This window comes from Pangasianodon hypophthalmus, chromosome 20 (genome assembly GCF_027358585.1).
Source record: "Pangasianodon hypophthalmus isolate fPanHyp1 chromosome 20, fPanHyp1.pri, whole genome shotgun sequence".
Classification (NCBI taxonomy): domain Eukaryota; kingdom Metazoa; phylum Chordata; class Actinopteri; order Siluriformes; family Pangasiidae; genus Pangasianodon; species Pangasianodon hypophthalmus.
The window spans coordinates 21,936,283-21,963,407 of record NC_069729.1 but is presented as its reverse complement, the minus strand read 5'-3'; the positions used below and the strand labels follow the sequence as shown (position 1 = coordinate 21,963,407).

Genomic DNA, 27,125 nt, shown 5'->3' with positions numbered 1-27,125 from the left:
AGAGGAGAGATGAGGAAGAGGAGGAGGAAGATGAAGAGGAGAGATGAGGAAGAGGATGATCTGTGGTCTGAATGTGGTGCTGTCGCTGTAATGCAGAATTAATTCTACACATTTCTGACTTTATTATTTTTAATACACACCTCACTGTTTAATCCACACTATATATTTTATAACACTGCCATATACAACCACATTACACACACATACACACACACAGACACACACAGACACCACTATGAGATTCTTGAGGTTCTCATGTATCGAAGAATTTCTGCTCTATTGACTGTAATATCTGCAATAAATAATAAACACACAGTGACAAACACACAGGATATAAATAATAAAACATTAAACATTTATTAACATTTATTAACAGGATCAAAATGGTGAACTCACTGGATGTGTACAATCAGTATAGAGCAGTGCATCTCCACCAAGGTTAAATAATTACATACTGAATAAATAACTAAACTGTGTGTGTGTGTGTGTGTGTGTGTTTGTAAGAGAGAGAGGTGTGTGTGTGTGTGTGTGAAAGAGAAAGAGAGAGATTGTGATATTGTGTGTGATGTATGTGTGTGTTTGATTTTAACAAATAGTTTTCAAATTACTCAACACAGTAAAAGTCAGAGAGAAACAACAGTGAACAGTATCTTCACTGTTCAATCAGTATCTAGAATGGTGACACAGCATGTTTTAGTTTGTCTTCAGGTGCATTTTGCAGGTTGATCCGTCTGCGGATTGACTTCCTGATGAGGTTCGGTCTCGCGGAGGTCTGACTGTCCGACGAAGTTGAAAGCAACTGTTTTGTTTACCATTAAAATTAAAAATAAACTGCCACAGGAAAAAAAAAGACAAAAACATGCTTGATGCTACTGAGTAGCAATTGGTGAATTTTACGCCATTGGGAGAGGTGAGCATTTCTCTCATTATGATCTCGGATGAGACGAATGTAGGCCTCCTCTTTGCAGCTACACCATGCATGGCCATCAGCCTGAGAGAGAGAGAGAGAGAGAGAGAGGGAGAGAGAGAGCGAGAGCTTCTCTCTTTTTCTCCATCCCAGTTGCTCTTTGAACCGAAAGAGACCAGACAAAGACTGGTGAAGTCCTTTGATGGTTCCCGGGGTGACGCATGCCCATCTTACATACTTGCGGTTGCTGTAAAAGTACTTTAATAAGGGTGCGCCCCCTATCTGTGGATGCATGGCACATATACAATATTAATGGTGTTTATGTAATTACAGAAACATAAAGCAGAATAGACCTGGTTAGAACTAATAGAACTGGTTCTCTCTGACGGACCCAGTGGCTCGCACACACACACACACACACACACATGCTGAGGGTGACGGACAGAGAAAAACTCCACAGTGAGAGACACAGCGGTTACACTGTTGGGGACACGCAAGACTTTTACTGTAGTATAGTTACAGTAATAGTGTAGTGTAGCAAAATGTAATAGTATAATGTAGAATAAATACAGTAAGATCATAATGGAGAGAATGTATAATAAAAGTACAGTAGTGTAGTGAAATATAATGAAAATAGCATAATTAACAACAACAATATAACAATATTAGTGATACATATGTCATTTCAGCATATCAGTTTTCACTTTTCCCAGAGAACCAGGTGGGACACACACACACACACACTCACAAACTGGGTTACGTGTCAACCAGGATGTCACGGTTCATTAATAAAATAAAAATAACTATGTATGAAGCCGTTAATGATGAAGTCACACGGCTAACTCTCAGCATGTTTTGAGTTTTATTGCCACGCACAGTGTCGGCGAGGAGATAACTGTAATTAGCGACACTACTAGCTTAACTACTTATTTTAGTAGTGTAGCAGGAGCTGGGCTTTTTTTTTTTCAAAATAATGTAGCTTTTCCAGTAATGGGCTTCTTCTTTCAACTTCTTTATTATTTTATTAAGGCATGTGTTTCAGTTTCAGACAAACACACGCTCTGTTGTATCTCACACACACACACACACACACAGAGCGCAGAGGAAATGTGATGATTATGAAGTTATTAATAAGTTTGGTGAGGGCGTGGCTGATATTCATGAAGTAATTAAAGCTACAGGTGACACCTTGTTTTTAACCCCCCTATTGTGTTTGTTTAATTAGAATTAATATTTATAAAATAAAATAAATTGTGCAGATTGTCTGTATTATGACTCTGTCTGTTTATCCTTCATCTTCATCATCATCATTGTTTTATTTCCGTCTTCTGATCTGTTTCTGCTGTACACAAAGACAAGGACGGATCTGAACACACAGACAGGAAAGCTCTCAATTAAAAACTCTAAAAACTATATTAGTATAGATAATAATAATAATAATAATAATAATAATAATAATAATGTGTGTGGTGTAGTTTACCTGTGTTGTGTTTACCTGTGTCTGTGTGCTGTGTTGATGTCTGAGCATCAGATTTGTCCTGAGAATAACAGGCTTCAATTTCTGCAGCATCCGATAAACTTTCTCTGGAAAACGCTGTCAGGAAGACAACAAAATATCAGATAAGCTCTAATACACGTTAATCACATGCTAATCACACGTTATTAGCACAGGCTAATCCCACGCGCTACCAACACACGCTGATCACACACTCTAATCGTGTAATCACACACACTAATCACACACTAATCACACACTCTAATCACACACTAATCACACACTCTAATCACACACTAATCAGACACTCTAATCACACACTAATCACACAATCACACACACTAATCACACACACTAATCACACAATCACACACCCTAATCACACCCTAATCACACACTCTAATCACACACTCTAATCACACTCTAATCACACACACTAATCACACACTCTAATCACACACTAATCACACTCTAATCACACACTAATCACACAATCACACACTCTAATCACACTCTAATCACACACTCTAATCACACACTAATCACACAATCACACACCCCCATCACACACTAATCACACACTCTAATCGCACACTAATCACACACCCCCATCACACACTAATCACACACACTAATCACACACTCTAATCACACACTAATCACACAATCACACACCCTAATCACACACTAATCACACACTCTAATCACACAATCACACACCCTAATCACACCCTAATCACACACTAATCACACACTCTAATCACACAATCACACACTAATCACACACTCTAATCACACACTAATCACACTCTAATCACACACTAATCACACAATCACACACACTAATCACACACTCTAATCACACACTCTAATCACACACTAATCACACACTAATCACACACCCCCATCACACACTAATCACACACACTAATCACACAATCACACACACTAATCACACACTCTAATCACACACTAATCACACAATCACACACACTAATCACACACTCTAATCGCACACTCTAATCACACACTAATCACACACTAATCACACACCCCATCACACACTAATCACACACACTAATCACACAATCACACACACTAATCACACACTCTAATCACACACTAATCACACACTCCAATCGCACAATAACACTCTAATCACACACTAATCACACACTCTAATCACACACTCTAATCACACACTAATCACACTCTAATCACACACTAATCACACTCTAATCACACACTAATCACACTCTAATCGCACAATCACACACACTAATCACACACTCTAATCGCACACTAATCACACACCCCCATCACACACTAATCACACACACTAATCAATCACACACACTAATCACACACTCTAATCACACACTAATCACACACTCCAATCGCACAATAACACACTCTAATCACACACTAATCACACTCTAATCACACACTAATCACACTCTAATCACACACTAATCACACTCTAATCGCACAATCACACACACTAATCACACACCCCCATCACACACTAATCACACACTCTAATCGCACACTAATCACACACCCCCATCACACACTAATCACACACACTAATCAGACAATCACACACACTAATCACACACACTAATCACACACACTAATCACACACTATTCACACAATCACACACACTAATCACACACTAATCGCACAATCATACACACTAATCACACACTCTAATCACACACTAATCACACACCCCCATCACACACAAATCACACAATCACACACTCTAATCACACACTAATCACACACTAATCACACACCCCCATCACACACTAATCACACACACTAATCAGACAATCACACACTAATCACACACTCTAATCACACACTCTAATCACACACTAATCACACACTCCAATCGCACAATAACACACTCTAATCACACACTAATCACACACTCTAATCACACATTCTAATCACACACTAATCACACACTCCAATCGCACAATAACGCACTCTAATCACACACTAATCACACTCTAATCACACACTAATCACACTCTAATCGCACAATCACACACACTAATCACACACTCTAATCGCACACTAATCACACACCCCCATCACACACTAATCACACACACTAATCAGACAATCACACACACTAATCACACACTCTAATCACACACTCTAATCACACACTAATCACACACTCTAATCACACACTAATCACACACCCCCATCACACACTAATCACACACACTAATCACACACTAATCACACAATCACACACACTAATCACACAATCACACACTCTAATCACACACTAATCACACACCCCCATCACACACAAATCACACAATCACACACTCTAATCACACACTCTAATCACACACTAATCACACACTCTAATCACACACTCTAATCACACACTAATCAGACACCCTAATCACACACTCTAATCACACACTCTAATCGCACAATCACACACTCTAATCACACTCTAATCACACGATCACACTCTAATCACACACTCTAATCACACTCTAATCACACGATCACACACTAATCACACACCCCCATCACACACTAATCACACACACTAATCACACTAATCACACACACTACTCACACACTCTAATCACATTCTAATCACACGATCACACACACTAATCAAACTCTAATCGCACAATCACACACACTAATCACACACTCTAATCGCACACTAATCACACACCCCCATCACACACTAATCACACACACTAATCAGACAATCACACACACTAATCACACACACTAATCACACACTCTAATCACACACTAATCATACACTCTAATCGCACAATCACACACACTAATCACACACTCTAATCACACACTAATCACACACCCCCATCACACACTAATCACACACACTAATCACACAATCACACACACTACTCACACACTCTAATCACACACTAATCACACACTAATCACACACTCTAATCACACACTAATCACACACTCTAATCACACACTCTAATCACACTCTAATCACACACTAATCACACTCTAATCACACACTAATCACACACTCTAATCGCACAATCACACACACTAATCACACACTCTAATCACACACTAATCACACACCCCCATCACACACTAATCACACACACTAATCACACTAATCACACACACTACTCACACACTCTAATCACACTCTAATCACACACTAATCACACACTAATCACACACTCTAATCACACACTAATCACACACCCCCATCACACACTAATCACACACTATTCACACAATCACACACACTAATCACACACTAATCGCACAATCATACACACTAATCACACACTCTAATCACACACTAATCACACACCCCATCACACACAAATCACACTAATCACACACTCTAATCACACACTAATCCCACACCCCCATCACACACTAATCACACACACTAATCACACTAATCACACACACTACTCACACACTCTAATCACACTCTAATCACACACTAATCACACACTCTAATCACACACTCTAATCACACACTATTCACACAATCACACACACTAATCACACACTAATCGCACAATCATACACACTAATCACACACTCTAATCACACACTAATCACACACCCCCATCACACACAAATCACACAATCACACACTCTAATCACACACTACTCACACACTCTAATCACACACTAATCACACACCCCCATCACACACTAATCACACACACTATTCACACAATCACACACACTAATCACACACTCTAATCACACACTAATCCCACACCCCCATCACACACTAATCACACACACTAATCACACTAATCACACACACTACTCACACACTCTAATCACACTCTAATCACACACTAATCACACACTCTAATCACACACTCTAATCACACACTATTCACACAATCACACACACTAATCACACACTAATCGCACAATCATACACACTAATCACACACTCTAATCACACACTAATCACACACCCCCATCACACACAAATCACACAATCACACACTCTAATCACACACTAATCACACACCCCCATCACACTCTAATCACACACTCTAATCACACACTAATCACACACTCCAATCGCACAATAACACACTCTAATCACACACTAATCACACACTCCAATCACACACTCCAATCGCACAATAACGCACTCTAATCACACACTAATCACACTCTAATCACACACTAATCACACTCTAATCACACTCTAATCACACTCTAATCGCACAATCACACACACTAATCACACACTCTAATCGCACACTAATCACACACCCCCATCACACACTAATCACACACACTAATCAGACAATCACACACACTAATCACACACTCTAATCACACACTCTAATCACACACTAATCACACACTCTAATCACACACCCCCATCACACACTAATCACACACACTAATCACACACTAATCACACAATCACACACACTAATCACACAATCACACACTCTAATCACACACTAATCACACACCCCCATCACACACAAATCACACAATCACACACTCTAATCACACACTCTAATCACACACTAATCACACACTCTAATCACACACTCTAATCACACACTAATCACACACTCTAATCACACACTCTAATCACACACTCTAATCACACACTAATCACACACTCTAATCACACACTCTAATCACACACTAATCACACACTCCAATCGCACAATAACGCACTCTAATCACACACTAATCACACTCTAATCACACACTAATCACACACTCTAATCACACACTCTAATCACACACTCTAATCGCACAATCACACACACTAATCACACTCTAATCACACTCTAATCACACACTAATCACACTCTAATCACACACTAATCACACACTCTAATCACACACTCTAATCGCACAATCACACACACTAATCACACACTCTAATCACACTCTAATCACACGATCACACTCTAATCACACACTCTAATCACACACTCTAATCACACTCTAATCACACGATCACACTCTAATCACACACACTAATCACAAACAAACTAATCACAGACTCTAATCACACACACTAATCACACACTCTAATCGCACAATAACACACTCTAATCACACACTTATCACACACTAATCACACACTCTAATCGCACAATAACACACTCTAATGACACACTAATCACACAATAACACACTCTAATCACACCCTAATCACACACTCTAATCACACAATCACACACACTAATCACACACTCTAATCACACACTCTAATCACACACTCTAATCACACGATCACACACTCTAATCACACACTAATCACACACTCTAATCACACGATCACACACACTAATCACACACTAATCACACACTCTAATCACACGATCACACACTCTAATCACACACTCTAATCACACACACTAATCACACACTCTAATCACACACTCTAATCACACAATCACACACTCTAATCACACACTAATCACACCCTAATCACACACTCTAATCACACGATCACACACTCTAATCACACTCTAATCACACACTCTAATCACACACACTAATCACACACTCTAATTCAATTCAATTCAATTCAATTTTATTTGTATAGCGCTTTTAACAATGGACATTGTCACAAAGCAGCTTTACAGAAATAAATGGATTCACAAAAATATATTGTAAATATTTAAATTTATCACTGTGAATTTATCCCTAATGAGCAAGCCAGTGGCGACGGTGGCAAGGAAAAACTCCCCGAGATGATATGAGGAAGAAACCTTGAGAGGAACCAGGCTCAAAAGGGAACCCATCCTCATCTGGGTGCAACGGATAGTGCAATTATAAATAAATCCCTTCTATTGTGTACTATATGGACAAATAGTGCAATTGTGCAACCAATAAATTCATCGCAGTATTTGCAAGAGGTCCGGCTGGTTAAAATCTATCCACTGTCCACTGATGGAGTCCTGAGTACGAAGCTGCTCGTGGCAACTGCAGCCCCAAAGCCACTACAGCAATCGCAGTCCCAAGCCATTACAGTACAGCTCCCCATATGTGATCCCCAAGCCATCTCCACAGCCCCCAGGTGGCACCATCCCCAGCAATCCAAACAGTTCTTCAGGCAGTCCATATGGGGCCACCCCCAGCAGCAGCGAGCGAACTCAACCGATGAGAACTCCAACCAGAAGTAGGGCATCAGGATGGGTCAGGCAGCGAGGAGGAGCAGAAGGGGTCAGGATCACTGGCATCATTGGCATCTCAGAAGTAGCATGTGTAGCTCGACAGAGAGTGAGGGAGAGAGAGAGATGGAGAGAAAGGAAGAGATTGTTAGGTGAGCTTTTGTCCTCTAATGGTTAAGCACGATGTACTTTGCATGCAGAGTGCAAGCAGGGACTCCGGCAAGACTAGCTATGACAGCATAACTGAAAGGGAGAGCCAGAAGCTAACACAGACATGAGGGCACCCTGGGACATAAGGCAGCCAGCCACTCCACCGTCGACAAACCTGAGTGAACGTGTGAGAGTGGGGGGGCGACAGCATCCAAACATCCCATTTCACCACAACACTCTATGCCTGTGAAACCCTCCAGACCTGCCCCTGTACCTAAGAAAACTATTCACAAAAGGCTTGACTAAACAAATATGTTTTCAGCCTAGACTTAAACACTGAGACTGTGTCTGAGCCCCGAACACTAAGTGGAAGGCTGTTCCATAACTGTGGGGCTTTGTATGAGAAAGCTCTACCCCCAGCTGTAGCCCGCATTATTCGAGGTACCAACAAATAGCCTGCATCTTTTGATCTGAGTAGGCGTGACGGATCATAAAAGACCAAAAGTTCGCTCAGGTACTGTGGCGCGAGACCATTTAGTGCTTTATAGGTCAATAGTAGTATTTTATAATCAATACGAAATTTGATTGGGAGCCAATGCAGTGTGGATAAGATAGGGGTGATGTGGTCATATCTTCTGGTTCTAGTAAGGACTCTCGCTGCTGCATTCTGGACTAACTGGAGCTTGTTTATGCATCTACTGGAACATCCAGACAGTAAGGCATTACAATAATCCAACCTAGAGGTAACAAAAGCATGAACTAATTTTTCTGCATCGTGTAGCGACAATATATTTCTTATCTAAGCAATATTTCTGAGATGAAAGAAAGCAATCCTAGTTATATTATCTACATGAGCTTCAAATGAAAGACTAGAGTCGATAATCACACCAAGGTCTTTTACTGCTGCACATGATGAAACGGAAAGGTCATCCAGAGTTATTATGTAATCAGAAAGCTTACTTCTAGCTGCATGTGGTCCTAGTACAAGTACTTCTGTCTTGTCAGAATTAAGTAAGAGAAAGTTAATAAGCATCCAGTTTCTAATGTCTTTTACACATTCCTCAACTTTATTAAGCTGGTGTCTGTCATCTGGCTTTGCTGAAACATACAACTGTGTGTCATCAGCGTAACAGTGGAAGCTAATACCATGCTTACGAATAATTTTGCCCAGAGGTAGCATATATAAAGAAAAGAGCAGTGGGCCTAAAACAGAGCCTTGCGGAACACCAAACTTTACCTTAGCATGAGAAGAGAAGTCACCATTTACGTTTACAAACTGATAACGATCAGTCAAATAAGACCTGAGCCAGGAAAGGGCTGTTCCCTTAATGCCTACTACATTTTCTAGTCTATTGAGGAGAATAGCATGATCAATGGTATCAAAAGCTGCACTAAGGTCAAGCAGCACCAGCAAGGAGACACAACCCTGATCAGAGGCCAGTAGTAAGTCATTTACAACTTTTACCAGTGCTGTCTCTGTGCTATGATGAGGCCTAAATCCTGACTGATACATTTCATGAATGTTATTCCTATGTAAGTATGAGCATAGCTGCTGTGCTACAACCTTTTCAAGGACCTTGGAAATAAAGGGGAGGTTTGATATTGGCCTGTAGTTGGACAGTTGACAGGGATTGAGGTCAGGTTTTTTAATCAGGGGCTTGATAACTGCTAATTTAAAAGATTTAGGTACATAGCCAATGCTAAGGGAAGAATTGATTATCTTTAAAAGAGGTTTGATTGTTTCAGGAATTATCTGTTTGAGGAAACAAGTAGGTAAAGGATCTAGCATACAGGTTGATGATTTTGATGATGAAATTAGTGAAATTAGTTCAGTCTCTTCAAGGGGACTAAAGCGTTGTAGTTGTTTATCTAATATTATCATATTATCATCTACAGGGTTAGTTATAGAACTGTCCGGTTTTAAATTAATAGTCTGAATTTCTAGCTAATCACACACTCAAATCACATACTCTAATCACACACTCTAATCACACGATCACACACTCTAATCACACACTCTAATCACACACTCAAATCACATACTCTAATCACACACTCTAATCACACACTAATCAGACACCCTAATCACACACTCTAATCACACATATTAATCACACACACTAATCACACAATCACACATATTAATCACACAGACTAATCACACTCTAATCATACTCATATCACATGCTCTACTCACACACTCTAATCACATACTAATCACAATAATCACAAACTAATGACACACTAATCACACACACTAATACTCATGCTAATCACACACTCTAATCATACACTAGTCGCACACACTCTAATCACATTCTAGTCATACTCTTTAATCACCTTTAATCACACACTCTATTCACACACTCTAATCACACACTAACCACACCCCACACATGCTAATCACACACTCTAATCACACACTTTAATCAGAAACTAATCACAAACTAATCACACTCTAATCACACTCCTGTCACATGCTTTACTCACACACTCTAATCACATACTAATCACAATAGATTAATCACACATGCTAATGACACACTAATCACACTCTACTCACACACTAATCACACACACTAATCACACACTTTAGTCACACACTAATCAGACACACTAATCACACACTTTAATCACACAATAATCACACTTTAGTCACACACTCTAATCACACACTAATCACACACTAATCGCAAATGCAAATAACACAAGTGAATCACACACTAGTCACACACTCTATTCACACACTAGCCTTAAAGTGGAGGCTGTGTTTTAGACACTTTAAAAGGTATCACATATGAATCCTGCATTCACACACAACCATCACACACTCATCACACACTGCGTCACACTCATCACACACACTGTGTCACACACTGCGTCACACACTCATCACACACTGCGTCACACACCCATCACACACTGCATCACACACTCATCACACACTGTGCCACGCACTGCGTCACACACTGCGTCACATACTGCGTCACACACTCGCTGTCTCCTCACCCTCCATTTGACAGCACAGCGTCTCAAACTCCTGCGCTGTGTCTGTGGAGTTCAAACTCCCATCATGCTCTGCTGCGTCCTCGTCTCCGCCCACATCCGATACACAGCTCTCTGACGACTCGTCTGCTGCCAAGCGCTGCTGACACATATGATGTTCTACCAGGAACTGCAGCTCTACACACACACACACACCAAATTTACACACATCAGGACTAAAATATGACACTCAGTGTTACCAATTAATGTTCATCTGTCTCTATATCCATCTCTCTGTCTGCAGTAACTGTAATGCCAGTAAATTGGTGCACCCTTCATGGTTGGAGTTCCCTTCACACCTCTCCGTCTCTGCCGTGGTGAATTCAGCAAGGCCTGCTGGGAAATAATAATAATAATAAGAAGAAGAAGAAGAAGAAGAAGAAGAAGAAGAGAATGAGACAGTGTTTGATTGTTTGATGTAAATCTCAGAGTAAACAGCTGAGGCATTCCCCATGGTTCTGTTCCCCACTCAACAACGTAAATAACATTACTGTATATCTGATGTTTAATAACATTCACTTTCACTTATATTTACATCATTATTAACATATTAATGTTAAGTGTTAATGATATAATAATATATGAATGTTAAAGTTACCTTATACAGCTGGTGTGGGAGACGATCTTCATCTATTTCTACACACACACACACACACAAAGAGAGAAAAATCATCTCATACGCACTGAATTAACACACACACACACACACACACACACACACACTGTATTGTATGAAGTGGGGTGGTCGTGCTTGTGGGGGGCACAGTGTGTTTATGATCTTCACTGGTCTTGTCACCATTGAGGGAGAAGTTTTGATTCGTACACCATGCTGCCAGCCGCTGCACCTCCATCCTGCATGCTGATTTATCACCTTTACTGATAAGACCCCTCACTGTAGATCATCAGCAAATTTAATGACGTGGTTGTTGCTGAATCTGGTGGTGCAGTTGTGTGTCAGCAGGGTGAACAGCAGGGGGGCTCAGGACCAGCCGTAAGGTGAGCCTGTGCTCACTGAGATGGGTCTCCATGTGTGACTACCAGCCTTTACTGTCTGCTGCCAAAGTGTCAAGAAGTCCAATGAATTATTTTCTCTTGCTTCAAAATTCATATGCTGGTAGAACTTTGGTAAAACAGACTTAAGACTCAGCTAGTTGAAACAATGAAAAATGCAACAATGAAAAATGCATTGGGGTGAGCCGTCTGTTGCACGCTAATGGTGTAACAGCTTTTACTCTTAGCCTCCTTTACATTAGCGCTAGTGGGTACACAGACTGCCACAAAAACAATTTCTGTCAATTCCTGTGGAAGTAGAAGGGTCGGCATTTCACGGTCATAAACTCTACATGTGGTGAACAGAATTTAGAAACCGCCCCAGCATCTTGGCACCAGGATTTGTTGACGTAAACAGCCTGGCCGCCTCCCCGGGGGCCTACTATATAGCAGAGCTACTCTTTCCGCCCTGTGGAGTGTTAGGCCATCCAGCTGAATCGTGGTGTCCGTAATGCTTTCATTCAGCCAAATTTCTGTAAACACAAAGACACAGCAATCCCTCAAGCTGTGCTGAGATGCTCTCGAAAGTCTGATATGGTCCAGTTTGTTGTCCATTGGACAAATATTAGGCAGCATGGTAGTGGGAATTTCTGGCTTATTTGGGTTAGTATTCCCTTGTTAGCCTCGCCTGCACTCCTCTGTGCTTGCCCCACATCCGCATCCTGTCGCACCGCTTTCGGTGTCTCCCTTCCTGTGTAGTTCCAGGCAAGCTCTACATCTCCATGGGGCCGTCTGGGTGCAGTAAACCAAGCTCACCAAGCATGACTAAGCTCTCCCAGCCAGAGCCTCTTATTATAATAGGCTTTGTTTCCAATGTCCAGATGAAACTGCTGATCGTACACATCTTTTCCCTACTTTGTCATACTTTCGCACAAAAATGTTATAAAGTGATATGAAATGTTATATTGAATTGTTATAATGAAGTGTTATATTGTCATAAAGTGTTTAATGTTATAAAGTGTTATAAAGGGTTGTAATGTGGTTTAATATCATGTTGTCATTTTAAGTTTTTATAGGCTGTCTTTTTGTAGGCTGTAGGAGTTTGTTGCCTAGCAACTGAAGCGTCCCCAGAGACTGTGTATGAAAATGTGTCTCACACACACACACACACACACACACACACATACACAATCCACTTCAGGCATGACACACTCATTCACACATCTCTCTCTCTCTTTCTCTCTCTCTCTCTCTATATATATATATATAGATATATAGATATATGTCTCTTGCTGTCTGTCTCCCTAAGGTGAGGGGTGGAGCTAGAATAAGGGGTGTGGTTATAGTGAAAGGTGTGGTTAGTGTGAGGGGTGGTATTACACTCTCTTCACTAATATGAGTCCAGATAGAGCACGTGTGTCAAACACAAGGCCTGGGTGCTAAATCATTTGGCAGTGACACGGCCCACAGCAGGCCTACACTACTGCACAACATTTTCACACCATCCAGAATTCATAGCAGATCCGTAGCATAGTGACCGCCATTGTACAGTGCACGAACACATCTCACGCTACTTGACAAGTGGCAGCCTTTTTTTTTTACACTTTTTAAAATATCCGAAGGGTAGTTACCATAAACCGCCATATACAAATCTCCATATACAATCCGCCATGTATAAACCGCCATATACAGTCCGCCATATACAGTCCGCCATATACAAACCTCCATATACAAACCGCCATACACAATCCGCCATACACAAACCGCCATATACAATCCGCCATACACAATCCGCCATACACAATCCGCCATATACAATCCGCCATACACAATCCGCCATACACAAACCGCCATATACAATCCGCCATATACAATCCGCCATATACAATCCTCTATATACAATCCGCTATATACAATCCGCCATATACAATTCTCTATATATAAACCGCTATATACAATCCTCTATATACAATCCGCCATATACAATTCTCTATATATAAACCGCTATATACAATCCTCTATATACAATCCTCTATATACAATCCGCCATATACAATCCGCCATATACAATCCTCTATATATAAACCGCTATATACAATCCGCTATATACAATCCGCCATATACAATCCGCCATATACAATTCTCTATATATAATCTGACATATACAATCCGCCATATACAATCCGCCATATACAATCCTCTATATACAATCCTCTATATACAATCCGCTATATACAATCCGCCATATACAATTCTCTATATATAAACCGCTATATACAATCCGCTATATACAATCCGCTATATACAATCCGCCATATACAATTCTCTATATATAATCTGCCATATACAATCCGCCATATACAATCCGCCATATACAATCCTCTATATATAAACCCCTATATACAATCCTCTATATACAATCCTCTATATACAATCCGCTATATAAAATCCAGCATATATACAATCCGCCATATACAATCCGCCATATACAATCCTCTATCCGCCATATACAATCCTCTAGGATTGTATATGGGCAAGATGGTGCCAGTGTGGAGTTTGGCAAGCCGTCGCCTGGTGTTTGTGTTCTCTTTACTGAGTATATTTGTCCTGTTTGTGTCCACATCTGCACAAAAAGTTACCACAGTGCTTGCTTATGATCGTTCGTTTCTTCTTAATCTACGAAGGATCGTAGAAACTGTTTCTGATTCAAATCACGGAGGGTACAAGTTTCCTGATCCCCCGTTCCTGTCTATGTTGCCATCTGAAATATGTCGCTTACCGGACTGCGAATATCATCAGAGGAAGAAACGTTATCGGAAACGGGGAACACGCGGTGGTGTGTTGGTACGCGTGAGGAGGTACCTCCGCGCGTCGTCGCTTGGAGGCCCGAGTCATGCGGACTCTCGGAGTCTGGCTTTCAGCTGTGACCACGGCCGGTTTTCGTATTCATGGTCTCTCAAGCGTGGTGCCGTGTCTGTTTATCCGGAACAACTAGGATCGGTGCTCTCGTCAAGGAGTACTTCTCCTAGACTACGGGTCTGTAGAAGAGGAGTAAATCCCCGGAACCTTCGTTCATTGGATTATTCCTCGTCGTCGGAGCATCATCACAATCCTATTCCATATTACCATCAATCCACTCATCATGAAACGGACTTCACTGAAGTGAGGATGGCGTTGCTAAATGTAAGATCGATTTCAAACAAGACATTTGCAATTAATGAACAAATTTTATCTCATGAGTTGGACCTCTTGTTTATGACTGAGACGTGGCTAAATGCTGGTGAGCTTGGTCCACTCTCTGAAGTTTGTCCTAAAGATTATAACTTTTTTAACACGACAAGGTCAGTCGGTCGTGGTGGGGGATTAGCTACTATTTATAGAAATAATTTAAAATGCCGTCTACTTGCCTCAGAATTGTTTTCTAGTTTTGAAGTTCAGTTATTTAAGATGGACGGCTGTAATCCACTGTTGTGTATACTTGTTTATAGACCTCCCAAGTACAATAAGGATTTTATAAGTGAGTTTTCAGACTTTTTATCCTCTGTTGTGCCGAATGCAGATAGGCTTTTGATACTGGGTGATTTTAACATACATGTTTGTTGTCCTTCGAAGCCTATGGTTAAAGAGTTTCTACAAATTATTGACACCTTCAATCTTATACAATCGGTTGTTGGTCCCACTCATAACCAAGGGCACACACTTGTTTTAATCCTATCTTATGGCCTTTTAGTCAATGATGTAGGTACCAAAGAATTTTTTCTGTCTGATCATAAGTTTATTATTTTTAACATAGCCGTTCCTAGTTCGGTACCACACCGTGCCTCGGTAGGCCAGTATTCTCGCTCTTTTAACTCATCTACATCTGGAAAATTTAGATGCGTATATTATTTCCCCTACAACTCATGAAATAGAGTCTAACTGTCTTGGAGCTAATCCTGACGAGTTAGTCTATAAGTTTAATGGGCTATGTTTAAATATACTTGATGCTGTTGCCCCTTTTAAATTGAAAAAACCTAGAAGTTGTTTACATCCTTGGTTTAATGATGAAACTAGGGCGATTAGACAGAAATGGAGAAAAGCGGAAAGGAAGTGGAAGAGGGATAAATTACAAATATCATATGATTGCGTTAAAGAGTGTATGATTCAATATCAAAAAACTGTTAAGATTGTAAAGGCGAATTATTTCTCTGATCTCATTGCTAAAAACGCTCATAGTCCAAAAATATTATTTAATACTATTAATAGTGTGCTAAATCCTATGTCTAATTTATATCCTGATCCGTCTCCTATGGCCTGTGAAAACTTTCTTAAGTTTTTTACTGACAAGATTGATGTTATAAGATCATGTATTGTTCCTTCCTCTTTGGACTTCCCTCAGTCCACATCAACTCCTACATATTTATATGAATTTACTCCAGTGTCTCACAGTTACCTGGTGCAAATTATTCATAAAATGAAGCCCACATTTTGTTCATTGGATGTTGTTCCTCCTCGTCTTTTATTAGAGACATTCGACATTATTAGTCCTAGTTTATTGTCTATAATTAATAGCAGTTTAATCAGTGGAATAGTCCCATCTTATTTTAAGCATGCCACTGTGCAGCCGCTACTCAAAAAACCAAATCTTGATCCAACAGTTTTAAATAATTACCGCCCCATCTCTAAATTACCGTTTTTATCAAAAGTCTTGGAGAAGGTTGTGTTTAATCAGCTCTCTTCTTTTCTACAGGAAAATGGTAATTTCGATAAATATCAGTCTGGTTTCAGACCTCAACACAGTACAGAATCTGCATTGCTAAAAGTATTAAATGACTTATTGTTGATTGTCGATTCCGGCAACTGTGCAGTTTTAATTTTGCTGGATCTTAGTGCGGCATTTGACACTCTTGATCATGGCATTCTTTTAAATCGCTTGGAGCAAATTGGGATACAAGGTCATGCTTTAAATTGGTTTGTATCTTATTTAAATGATCGAACTTTCTCGGTAGAGACTGGCAAATATTCATCATCTTGTGCACCAGTTTTGTATGGGGTTCCACAGGGCTCAATTCTGGGTCCTGTTTTATTTTCTTTATACATGCTTCCTTTGTATGCTATATTCAAGAAGCACAATGTCTCATACCACTGTTACACAGATGATACTCAGTGTTATGTTCCCTTGCATCCTAAGGATGTCTCCAGTTTACAGTGTCTGTTTGATTGTCTGAGAGATGTTAAACAGTGGATGTCTGCCAACTTCCTCCAGTTAAAAGAGTCTAAGACTGAGGTCTTAATTTTTGGCTCCCCTGCTTTTACAGAGGTTGTAGCCAGTAAACTGGGACCTCTATCTAGTAATCTTCATTCACATGTTAGAAATTTAGGCATTACTTTTGACTCTGCTTTGACTTTTGACAAACAGATCAATGCTGTGGTTAGAAGTTGTTTTTATCAGCTAAAGAATATTGCAAAGATGAAGTCATTCTTAACATTAAGAGACATGGAGTCTGTAATACATGCTTTTATTTCATCCAGATTAGATTATTGTAATGTATTATACTTGGGTGTTTCACAGTCTCTATTGTCACGTCTTCAACTTGTTCAAAACGCTGCTGCTAGATTGTTAACTGGAACAAGGAAGAGGGAACATATTTCACCAGTGTTGATCTCTCTCCACTGGCTCCCAGTTAAATATCGTATCCATTTTAAAACATTGTTGTTTGTTTATAAGGGTTTGCATGGACTGGCTCCTTCATATATCTCCGATCTCCTTCTGTTCCACTGTAATGCCTCCAGGGAACTTCGATCAACTAATAGTCTTCAGTTGACTGTTCCAAGGTCACGCTTGAAATCAAAAGGAGATCGTGCCTTTTCAGTGGCCGCTCCACAGCTCTGGAATAATTTGCCCCCTATATAAGAACTGCACCAACATGTGCTGATTTTAAGTCTCTTCTTAAAACTTATTTATTTACTGTTGCATATGGTCATAAGTAAGCGCAGTGGCATAACTGTAGTGTACTATCTGTTGCTGTGTTCTATGTTTACTTTTGTATTTTTGGTATATGCTTGAATTTTGTACAGCACTTTGGCCAACAGCTGTTGTTTTTAAATGTGCTTTATAAATAAATATGACTGACTGAAATATGACTGACTCTATATATAAACCGCTATATACAATCCGCCATATACAATCTGCCATATACAATCAGCCATATATAAACCGCCATATACAATCCTCTATATACAATCCTCCATATACAATCCGCCATATACAATCCTCTATATATAAACCGCTATATACAATCCGCTATATACAATCCGCCATATACAATCCGCCATATACAATCCTCTATATATAAACTGCTATATACAATCCGCTATATACAATCCGCCATATACAATCCGCCATATACAATCCTCTATATATAAACCGCTATATACAATCCGCTATATACAATCCGCCATATACAATCCTCTATATACAATCCGCTATATACAATCCGCCATATACAATCCGCCATATACAATACTCTATATATAAACCACTATATACAATCCGCTATATACAATCCGCTATATACAATCTGCCATATACAATTCTCTATATATAAACCCCTATATACAATCCTCTATATACAATCCGCTATATAAAATCCAGCATATATACAATCCGCCATATACAATCCTCCATATATAAACCTCCATATACAATCCGCCATATACAATCCGCCATATATAAACCGCCATATACAATCCTCTATATATAAACCTCCATATACAATCCGCCATATACAATCCGCCATATATAAACCGCCATATACAATCCGCCATATACAATCCTCTATATATAAACCGCTATATACAATCCGCTATATACAATCTGCCATATACAATCCGCCATATACAATCCGCCATATATAAACCGCCATATACAATCCGCCATATACAATCCGCTATATATAAACCGCCATATACAATCTGCCATATACAATTCTCTATATATAAACCCCTATATACAATCCTCTATATAAAATCCAGCATATATACAATCCGCCATATACAAACCTCCATATACAATCCGCCATATACAATCCGCCACATATAAACCGCCATATACAATCCTCTATATATAAACCGCTATATACAATCCGCTATATACAATCCGCTATATACAAACCTCCATATACAATCCGCTATATACATTCCGCTATATACAATCCAGCATATATACAATCCGCCATATATAAACCGCTATATACAATCCGCTATATACAATCCTCTATATACAATCCGCTATATACATTCCGCTATATACATTCCGCTATATACAATCCAGCATATATACAATCCGCCATATATAAACCGCTATATACAATCCGCTATATACAATCCGCCATATACAATTCTCTATATACAATCTGCTATATACAATCCGCCATATACAATCCTCTATATATAAACCGCTATATACAATCCTCTATATACAATCCGCTATATAAAGTCCAGCATATATACAATCCGCCATATACAATTCGCTATATACAATCCGCCATATACAATCCGCCATATACAATCCTCTATATATAAACCGCTATATACAATTCGCTATATACAATCCGCCATATACAATCTGCCATATACAATCCGCCATATACAATCTGCTATATACAAACCTCCATATACAAACCTCCATGTACAATCCGCTATATATAAACCGCTATATACAATCCGCTATACACAATCGGCTATATATAATCCTCCATATACAAATCTCCATATACAAACCTCCATATACAATCCGCTATATACAAACCGCTATATACAATCCGCTATATGCAAACCTCCATATACAATCCGCCATATACAATCCGCCATATACAATCTGCCATATACAATCCGCCATATACAATCCGCCATATACAATCCGCCATATACAAACCTCCATATACAATCCGCCATATACAATCCGCCATATACAATCCGCCATATACAATCCGCTATATATAAACCGCTATATACAATCCGCTATACACAATCGGCTATATATAATCCTCCATATACAAATCTCCATATACAATCCGCCATATACAATCCGCCATATACAATCTGCCATATACAATCCGCCATATACAATCCGCCATATACAAACCTCCATATACAAACCGCCATATACAAACCTCCATATACAATCCGCTATATATAAACCGCTATATACAATCCGCTATACACAATCGGCTATATATAATCCTCCATATACAAATCTCCATATACAATCCGCTGTATACAATCCGCTATATACAAATCTCCATATACAATCCGCCATATACAATCCGCCATATACAATCCGCTATATACAATCTGCTATATACAAATCTCCATATAGAGCTGAGAGCAGTACAGTGTGTTCTGATTGGCTGAGAGCAGTACAGTGTGTTCTGATTGGCTGAGAGCAGTACAGTGTGCTCTGATTGGCTGAGAGCAGTACAGTGTGTTCTGATTGGCTGAGAGCAGTACAGTGTGTTCTGATTGGCTGAGAGCAGTACCAATTTGTCATGGGCTTGATGTTTGATGGAGCATAAAGTTTACCTGGAGACGACTGATCACTGGACGCAACTAGCGTGGCAGGAGTCGGACGTCTCCTCCTAATCTGTAAGACACACACACACACACAGTTACACATAGATAGATAGATAGATAGATAGATAGATAGATAGATAGATATACATGATTGTTGTAAATGCACAGTGATTGGTTTTTAAACTGATGTGTGATGTGAAGAAAGCTGCAGCCAATCAGCTCAATTTAAACACTGAGTGACAGAAATTAGAGTTACAATTATAAAAGTTCTGACTGAAGTGTGTGTGTGTGTGTGTGTGTGTGTGTATGAGTCTTCAGTTCAGCTCATTTAGGTCTTCAGCTACACTGCAGCACAGTGGAGTGTGTGTGAGACTATACAGAGGAACATTCCACCTTCCCACACACACACACACACACTTGCAACCATAAGCAACCAGCTATTCTCCACGGTCTGATTTTCTTTCGGTCTCATTCCACTCATCCCACAGAGAGTAGAGTCTCTCCATCAGTCCTTTATTTCACACACACACACACACACACACACACACACACCATCAGTGAGTCAGTCACACTCTTCTGTTCACTCCATCTGTTTCAGTAAACAAACTGAGACTGTGATTCTGCAGCACACTGCCCAGATCCAGACTGAAGTGAAGTTTAACACCCACACTCATCATTTCTGTGTGTCTCAGTGGGGGGCGTGGCCTCTGTCTGTACATGTCAGTCTCAGTGGGAAGGGTAGGAGGGGGTGTGTCCTATCAGTGAAGGAGGTGTGGCCTCTGTCTTTTCAGTCTCACACACACACACACACACACACACTGTGTGCTCGGAATGGACCAAATGGTCAGCTTTGAGTTTAATGTCATGTGAACACTTTACTACTTCCCCTCGTACCCTACTCACCTGTCCTTAATACAGTATTCTGCTCGTACCCTACTCACTATCCCTTAATACAGTATTCCCCTCGTACCCTACTCACTATCCCTTAATACAGTATTCCCCTCGTACCCTACTCACTAGCCCTTAATACAGTATTCCCCTCGTACCGTACTCACTAGCCCTTAATACAGTATTCCCCTCGTACCCTACTCACTAGCCCTTAATACAGTATTCCCCTCGTACCCTACTCACTAGCCTTTAATACAGTATTCCCCTCGTACCCTACTCACTAGCCCTTAATACAGTATTCCCCTCGTACCCTACTCACTAGCCCTTAATACAGTATTCCCCTCGTACCCTACTCACTAGCCCTTAATACAGTATTCCCCCCGTACCCTACTCACTAGCCCTTAATACAGTATTCCCCTCGTACCCTACTCACCTGTCCTTAATACAGCATTCCCCTCGTACCCTACTCACTAGCCCTTAATACAGTATTCCTCTCGTACCCTACTCACTAGCCCTTAATACAGTATTCCCCCCGTACCCTACTCACTAGCCCTTAATACAGTATTCCCCTCGTACCCTACTCACCTGTCCTTAATACAGCATTCCCCTCGTACCCTACTCACTAGCCCTTAATACAGTATTCCCCTCGTACCCTACTCACTAGCCCTTAATACAGTATTCCCCTGAGCACTGCTTCCATTTACAGAACCAGAGTTTACATCAATGACATGTCCTGAGCTGGTCCTGATATTTATCAAGCTTTAGATTTCTGCTCGTCATCTTCAGCACCTTCAGTGGTCTAAACTAAAGTAACCATGGTAACAAACAGCCCCAACTTTTCCCCCTGTGGATTCAGCTCAGTGACCACACAAAGATGAGTTTTATTCTGAGCAGAACACTGAAAGCACTCTGGTGAGAGAAAGATTCATTTTGTACACCGACAGAATGAATCACCAGCACAAGCATTTTGAAACATCCTGATGCAGTGGAGAGGTGAATGTCTTGGAAAATGAGATTGTCTCCAACACCATCCTCTCACAGCATCAAGGGAATAAATTAAGCCGTGTGGAGAAGAATTACAATGTGGGAAATCCAGAGCTCCGAGGCAGAGCATCAAGGCAGCAGAAGAAGAACAGAAGCATTGGATAAAGGAATAAAAATCCAATTTATTTTTTACTGACCACAAAATCTTTAATGTGTTAAAACAGTAAAGTGCTAAAGACCCTGAAAGACATGCAGAGCTCTTTTACAGAGTTCTGATTAACCTTAACACTGTGCTCAAGAACACTAAATTGCTGCTGAGATGATATGAAGGACAGTTTCACTCCTCCTGACATGGAGTAACACACCTCCTCCTCCCCCCGACATGGAGTAACACACCTCCTCCTCCCCCCGACATGGAGTAACACACCTCCTCCTCCCCCTGACATGGAGTAACACACCTCCTCCTCCTCCTGACATGGAGTAACACACCTCCTCCTCCTCCTGACATGGAGTAACACACCTCCTCCCCCCGACATGGAGTAACACACCTCCTCCTCCCCCTGACATGGAGTAACACACCTCCTCCCCCCGACATGGAGTAACACACCTCCTCCCCCCGACATGGAGTAACACACCTCCTCCTCCTCCTGACATGGAGTAACACACCTCCTCCCTCCGACATGGAGTAACACACCTCCTCCCCCCGACATGGAGTAACACACCTCCTCCTCCTCCTGACATGGAGTAACACACCTCCTCCTCCTCCTGACATGGAGTAACACACCTCCTCCCCCCGACATGGAGTAACACACCTCCTCCTCCTCCTGACATGGAGTAACACACCTCCTCCCCCCGACATGGAGTAACACACCTCCTCCCCCCGACATGGAGTAACACACCTCCTCCTCCCCCTGACATGGAGTAACACACCTCCTCCTCCCCCTGACATGGAGTAACACACCTCCTCCTCCTCCTGACATGGAGTAACACAACTCCTCCTCCTCCTGACATGGAGTAACACACCTCCTCCTCCCCCTGACATAGAGTAACACACCTCCTCCTCCTCCTGACATGGAGTAACACACCTCCTCCTCCTCCTGACATGGAGTAACACAACTCCTCCTCCTCCTGACATGGAGTAACACTCCTCCTCCTCCCCCTGACATGGAGTAACACACCTCCTCCTCCCCCTGACATGGAGTAACACACCTCCTCCTCCTCCTGACATGGAGTAACACTCCTCCTCCTCCCCCTGACATAGAGTAACACACCTCCTCCTCCTCCTGACATGGAGTAACACACCTCCTCCTCCTCCTGACATGGAGTAACACACCTCCTCCCCCCAACATGGAGTAACACACCTCCTCCTCCCCCTGACATGGAGTAACACACCTCCTCCTCCTCCTGACATGGAGTAACACAACTCCTCCTCCTCCTGACATGGAGTAACACACCTCCTCCTCCCCCTGACATGGAGTAACACAACTCCTCCTCCTCCTGACATGGAGTAACACACCTCCTCCCCCCGACATGGAGTAACACACCTCCTCCTCCCCCTGACATGGAGTAACACACCTCCTCCCCCCGACATGGAGTAACACACCTCCTCCCCCCGACATGGAGTAACACACCTCCTCCTCCCCCTGACATGGAGTAACACACCTCCTCCTCCTCCTGACATGGAGTAACACAACTCCTCCTCCTCCTGACATGGAGTAACACACCTCCTCCTCCCCCTGACATAGAGTAACACACCTCCTCCTCCCCCTGACATAGAGTAACACACCTCCTCCTCCTCCTGACATGGAGTAACACACCTCCTCCTCCTCCTGACATGGAGTAACACACCTCCTCCTCCTCCTGACATGGAGTAACACTCCTCCTCCTCCCCCTGACATGGAGTAACACACCTCCTCCTCCTCCTGACATGGAGTAACACAACTCCTCCTCCTCCTGACATGGAGTAACACTCCTCCTCCCCCCGACATGGAGTAACACACCTCCTCCTCCTCCTGACATGGAGTAACACACCTCCTCCCCCCGACATGGAGTAACACACCTCCTCCCCCCGACATGGAGTAACACACCTCCTCCTCCTCCTGACATGGAGTAACACAACTCCTCCTCCTCCTGACATGGAGTAACACACCTCCTCCTCCCCCTGACATAGAGTAACACACCTCCTCCTCCCCCTGACATAGAGTAACACACCTCCTCCTCCTCCTGACATGGAGTAACACACCTCCTCCTCCTCCTGACATGGAGTAACACAACTCCTCCTCCTCCTGACATGGAGTAACACTCCTCCTCCTCCCCCTGACATGGAGTAACACACCTCCTCCTCCCCCTGACATGGAGTAACACACCTCCTCCTCCTCCTGACATGGAGTAACACAACTCCTCCTCCTCCTGACATGGAGTAACACTCCTCCTCCTCCCCCTGACATAGAGTAACACACCTCCTCCTCCCCCTGACATGGAGTAACACACCTCCTCCTCCTCCTGACATGGAGTAACACACCTCCTCCTCCTCCTGACAAGGAGTAACACGTGATTTGTTCACACTTCACTCATATCTCATGTCAGAAGCTATCCTAAAGCATCCACAACTACACACTGGCCACACGGACTGAAACTCTCATCCTGGAAGTTAATCCCTTGTTTTATTCAAAAATGAATTCTGTTCCCTCCATCCATACAGAAACCACGTGGTGGAGCTGACCTGTGTTCTGGGCTGGAGCTGGAGGACAGCTCACACTCACACACATACACACATATACACACACACACACACACACACACACACACCGTCTACCTGATATAGAAACCTGGAAACATTGTTATGCGGGGATCAGCCTTACAGCATGGCCACCACATAGCAATGTTTCCTGTGTCCTGGACTCATTACACACCGCCGCCTCCATCACACATTCCGGTCCAATCAGAACAGGTTATTTGTTCATGTGACATAAAAAAGGCACAAAAGTGCAGGTCAACACAGAAACACCAATCGGCTCACCCATATCTTAGATTAACAAACACACACTTACACTCACACTCACACACTCTCTCTCTCTCACACACACACACACACCTGCTTACCTGTTCAGCAGCTTCAGGGTCCAGGTGAGAGTCCAGCAGTGGAACCGTGAACTGGATTTTCCGAGGGCTTCCCTCCATACCAGAGACAGATAGAGAAACAGGCAGATAGAGAGACAGGCAGATAGAGTGGTGGAGGACAAATTAAGGAGGATTGAGCGTGAGAGTGAGGATGATGATGATGAATAGCTGAAATTCCAATATTAATAATCGTTTTATCCTTTTATTCCCTCTTTTTCTTTTATTCCTCTAAAATTTTTCGTTTATTCTCTTCCTCTCCTGTCCTCCTGCTGCTTGTTCTCTTCTCTACTGCTCGCTGCGGTAAAACACACACACATACACACACACACACACACACACACCTCCCTCCTCTCTCTGCCTTTCTCCTCTGCAGCTTCAACTCTTTCTGACCCCTCCCACTGACTGGCTCCACCCACCAACACCATGCTGACCTCTGATTGGCTGCTTCATCTGCCAGTCACTGCACCAATCAACTCCACACTCTCACACTACACTGAAGGAACATCACTGTGGATCAAACAGGAATAAAATCTCATGAAACACGATTAATAAAATAAAATAAAATAAAAATAGAGACTAGTGCTTTAAAAATAGAAAATCTGAGTCAAAACCAGCAGTGAAAGTGATCGTTAATTAAAACTGATAAAATTATTACATTTATTTTACACTATATTTAGAGGTAACATAATATAATAGTGTTGTTGTTGTTGTTCTTCTTCTTCTTTTGGCTGCTCCTGTTAGGGGTCACCGCAGCAGATCACAGGTTTTACACCAGACGCCCTTCCTGATGTATCCGGGCTTGGGACCGGCACTGAGAGTATA

The 27,125-nt window shown here is 41.6% G+C and overlaps 1 protein-coding gene across 3 annotated transcripts; it reads right to left on the bottom strand.

The window, feature by feature from the left end:
* Positions 1 to 334: 334 nt before the first annotated feature.
* LOC113524442 (protein phosphatase 1 regulatory subunit 1A) lies at positions 335 to 26,644 on the bottom strand. 3 transcript variants are annotated; one of them, XM_026910676.3, is made up of 7 exons: positions 26,286 to 26,644; positions 21,321 to 21,381; positions 12,367 to 12,404; positions 12,041 to 12,104; positions 11,733 to 11,906; positions 2,403 to 2,501; positions 335 to 2,273 (listed from the first exon to the last, which is right to left on the bottom strand). In XM_026910676.3, the coding sequence occupies exons 1-7, from the start codon at positions 26,361 to 26,363 to the stop codon at positions 2,215 to 2,217; spliced, it is 573 nt and encodes a 190-aa protein (XP_026766477.1). In that variant the 5' UTR covers positions 26,364 to 26,644; the 3' UTR covers positions 335 to 2,214. The 3 variants fall into 3 exon arrangements, with proteins under 3 accessions (XP_026766477.1, XP_026766479.1, XP_053083214.1); XM_026910678.3 differs by having other exon boundaries at positions 335 to 2,249; XM_053227239.1 differs by having other exon boundaries at positions 12,041 to 12,101.
* Between the last annotated feature and the right edge of the window lie 481 nt (positions 26,645 to 27,125).

Bases quoted from the DNA above. Each gene is read 5' to 3' on its own strand.
- LOC113524442 (XM_026910676.3), bottom strand. From the start codon at position 26,363: ATGGAGGGAAGCCCTCGGAAAATCCAGTTCACGGTTCCACTGCTGGAC. The intron at 11,907-12,040 runs GTGCACCAATTT...GTGTGTGTGTAG, and splicing joins GGGAACTCCAACCATGAAGG to AGCTGCAGTTCCTGGTAGAA. The intron at 2,502-11,732 runs GTGAGGAGACAG...TCTTCCTGACAG, and splicing joins GCTGTGCTGTCAAATGGAGG to CGTTTTCCAGAGAAAGTTTA.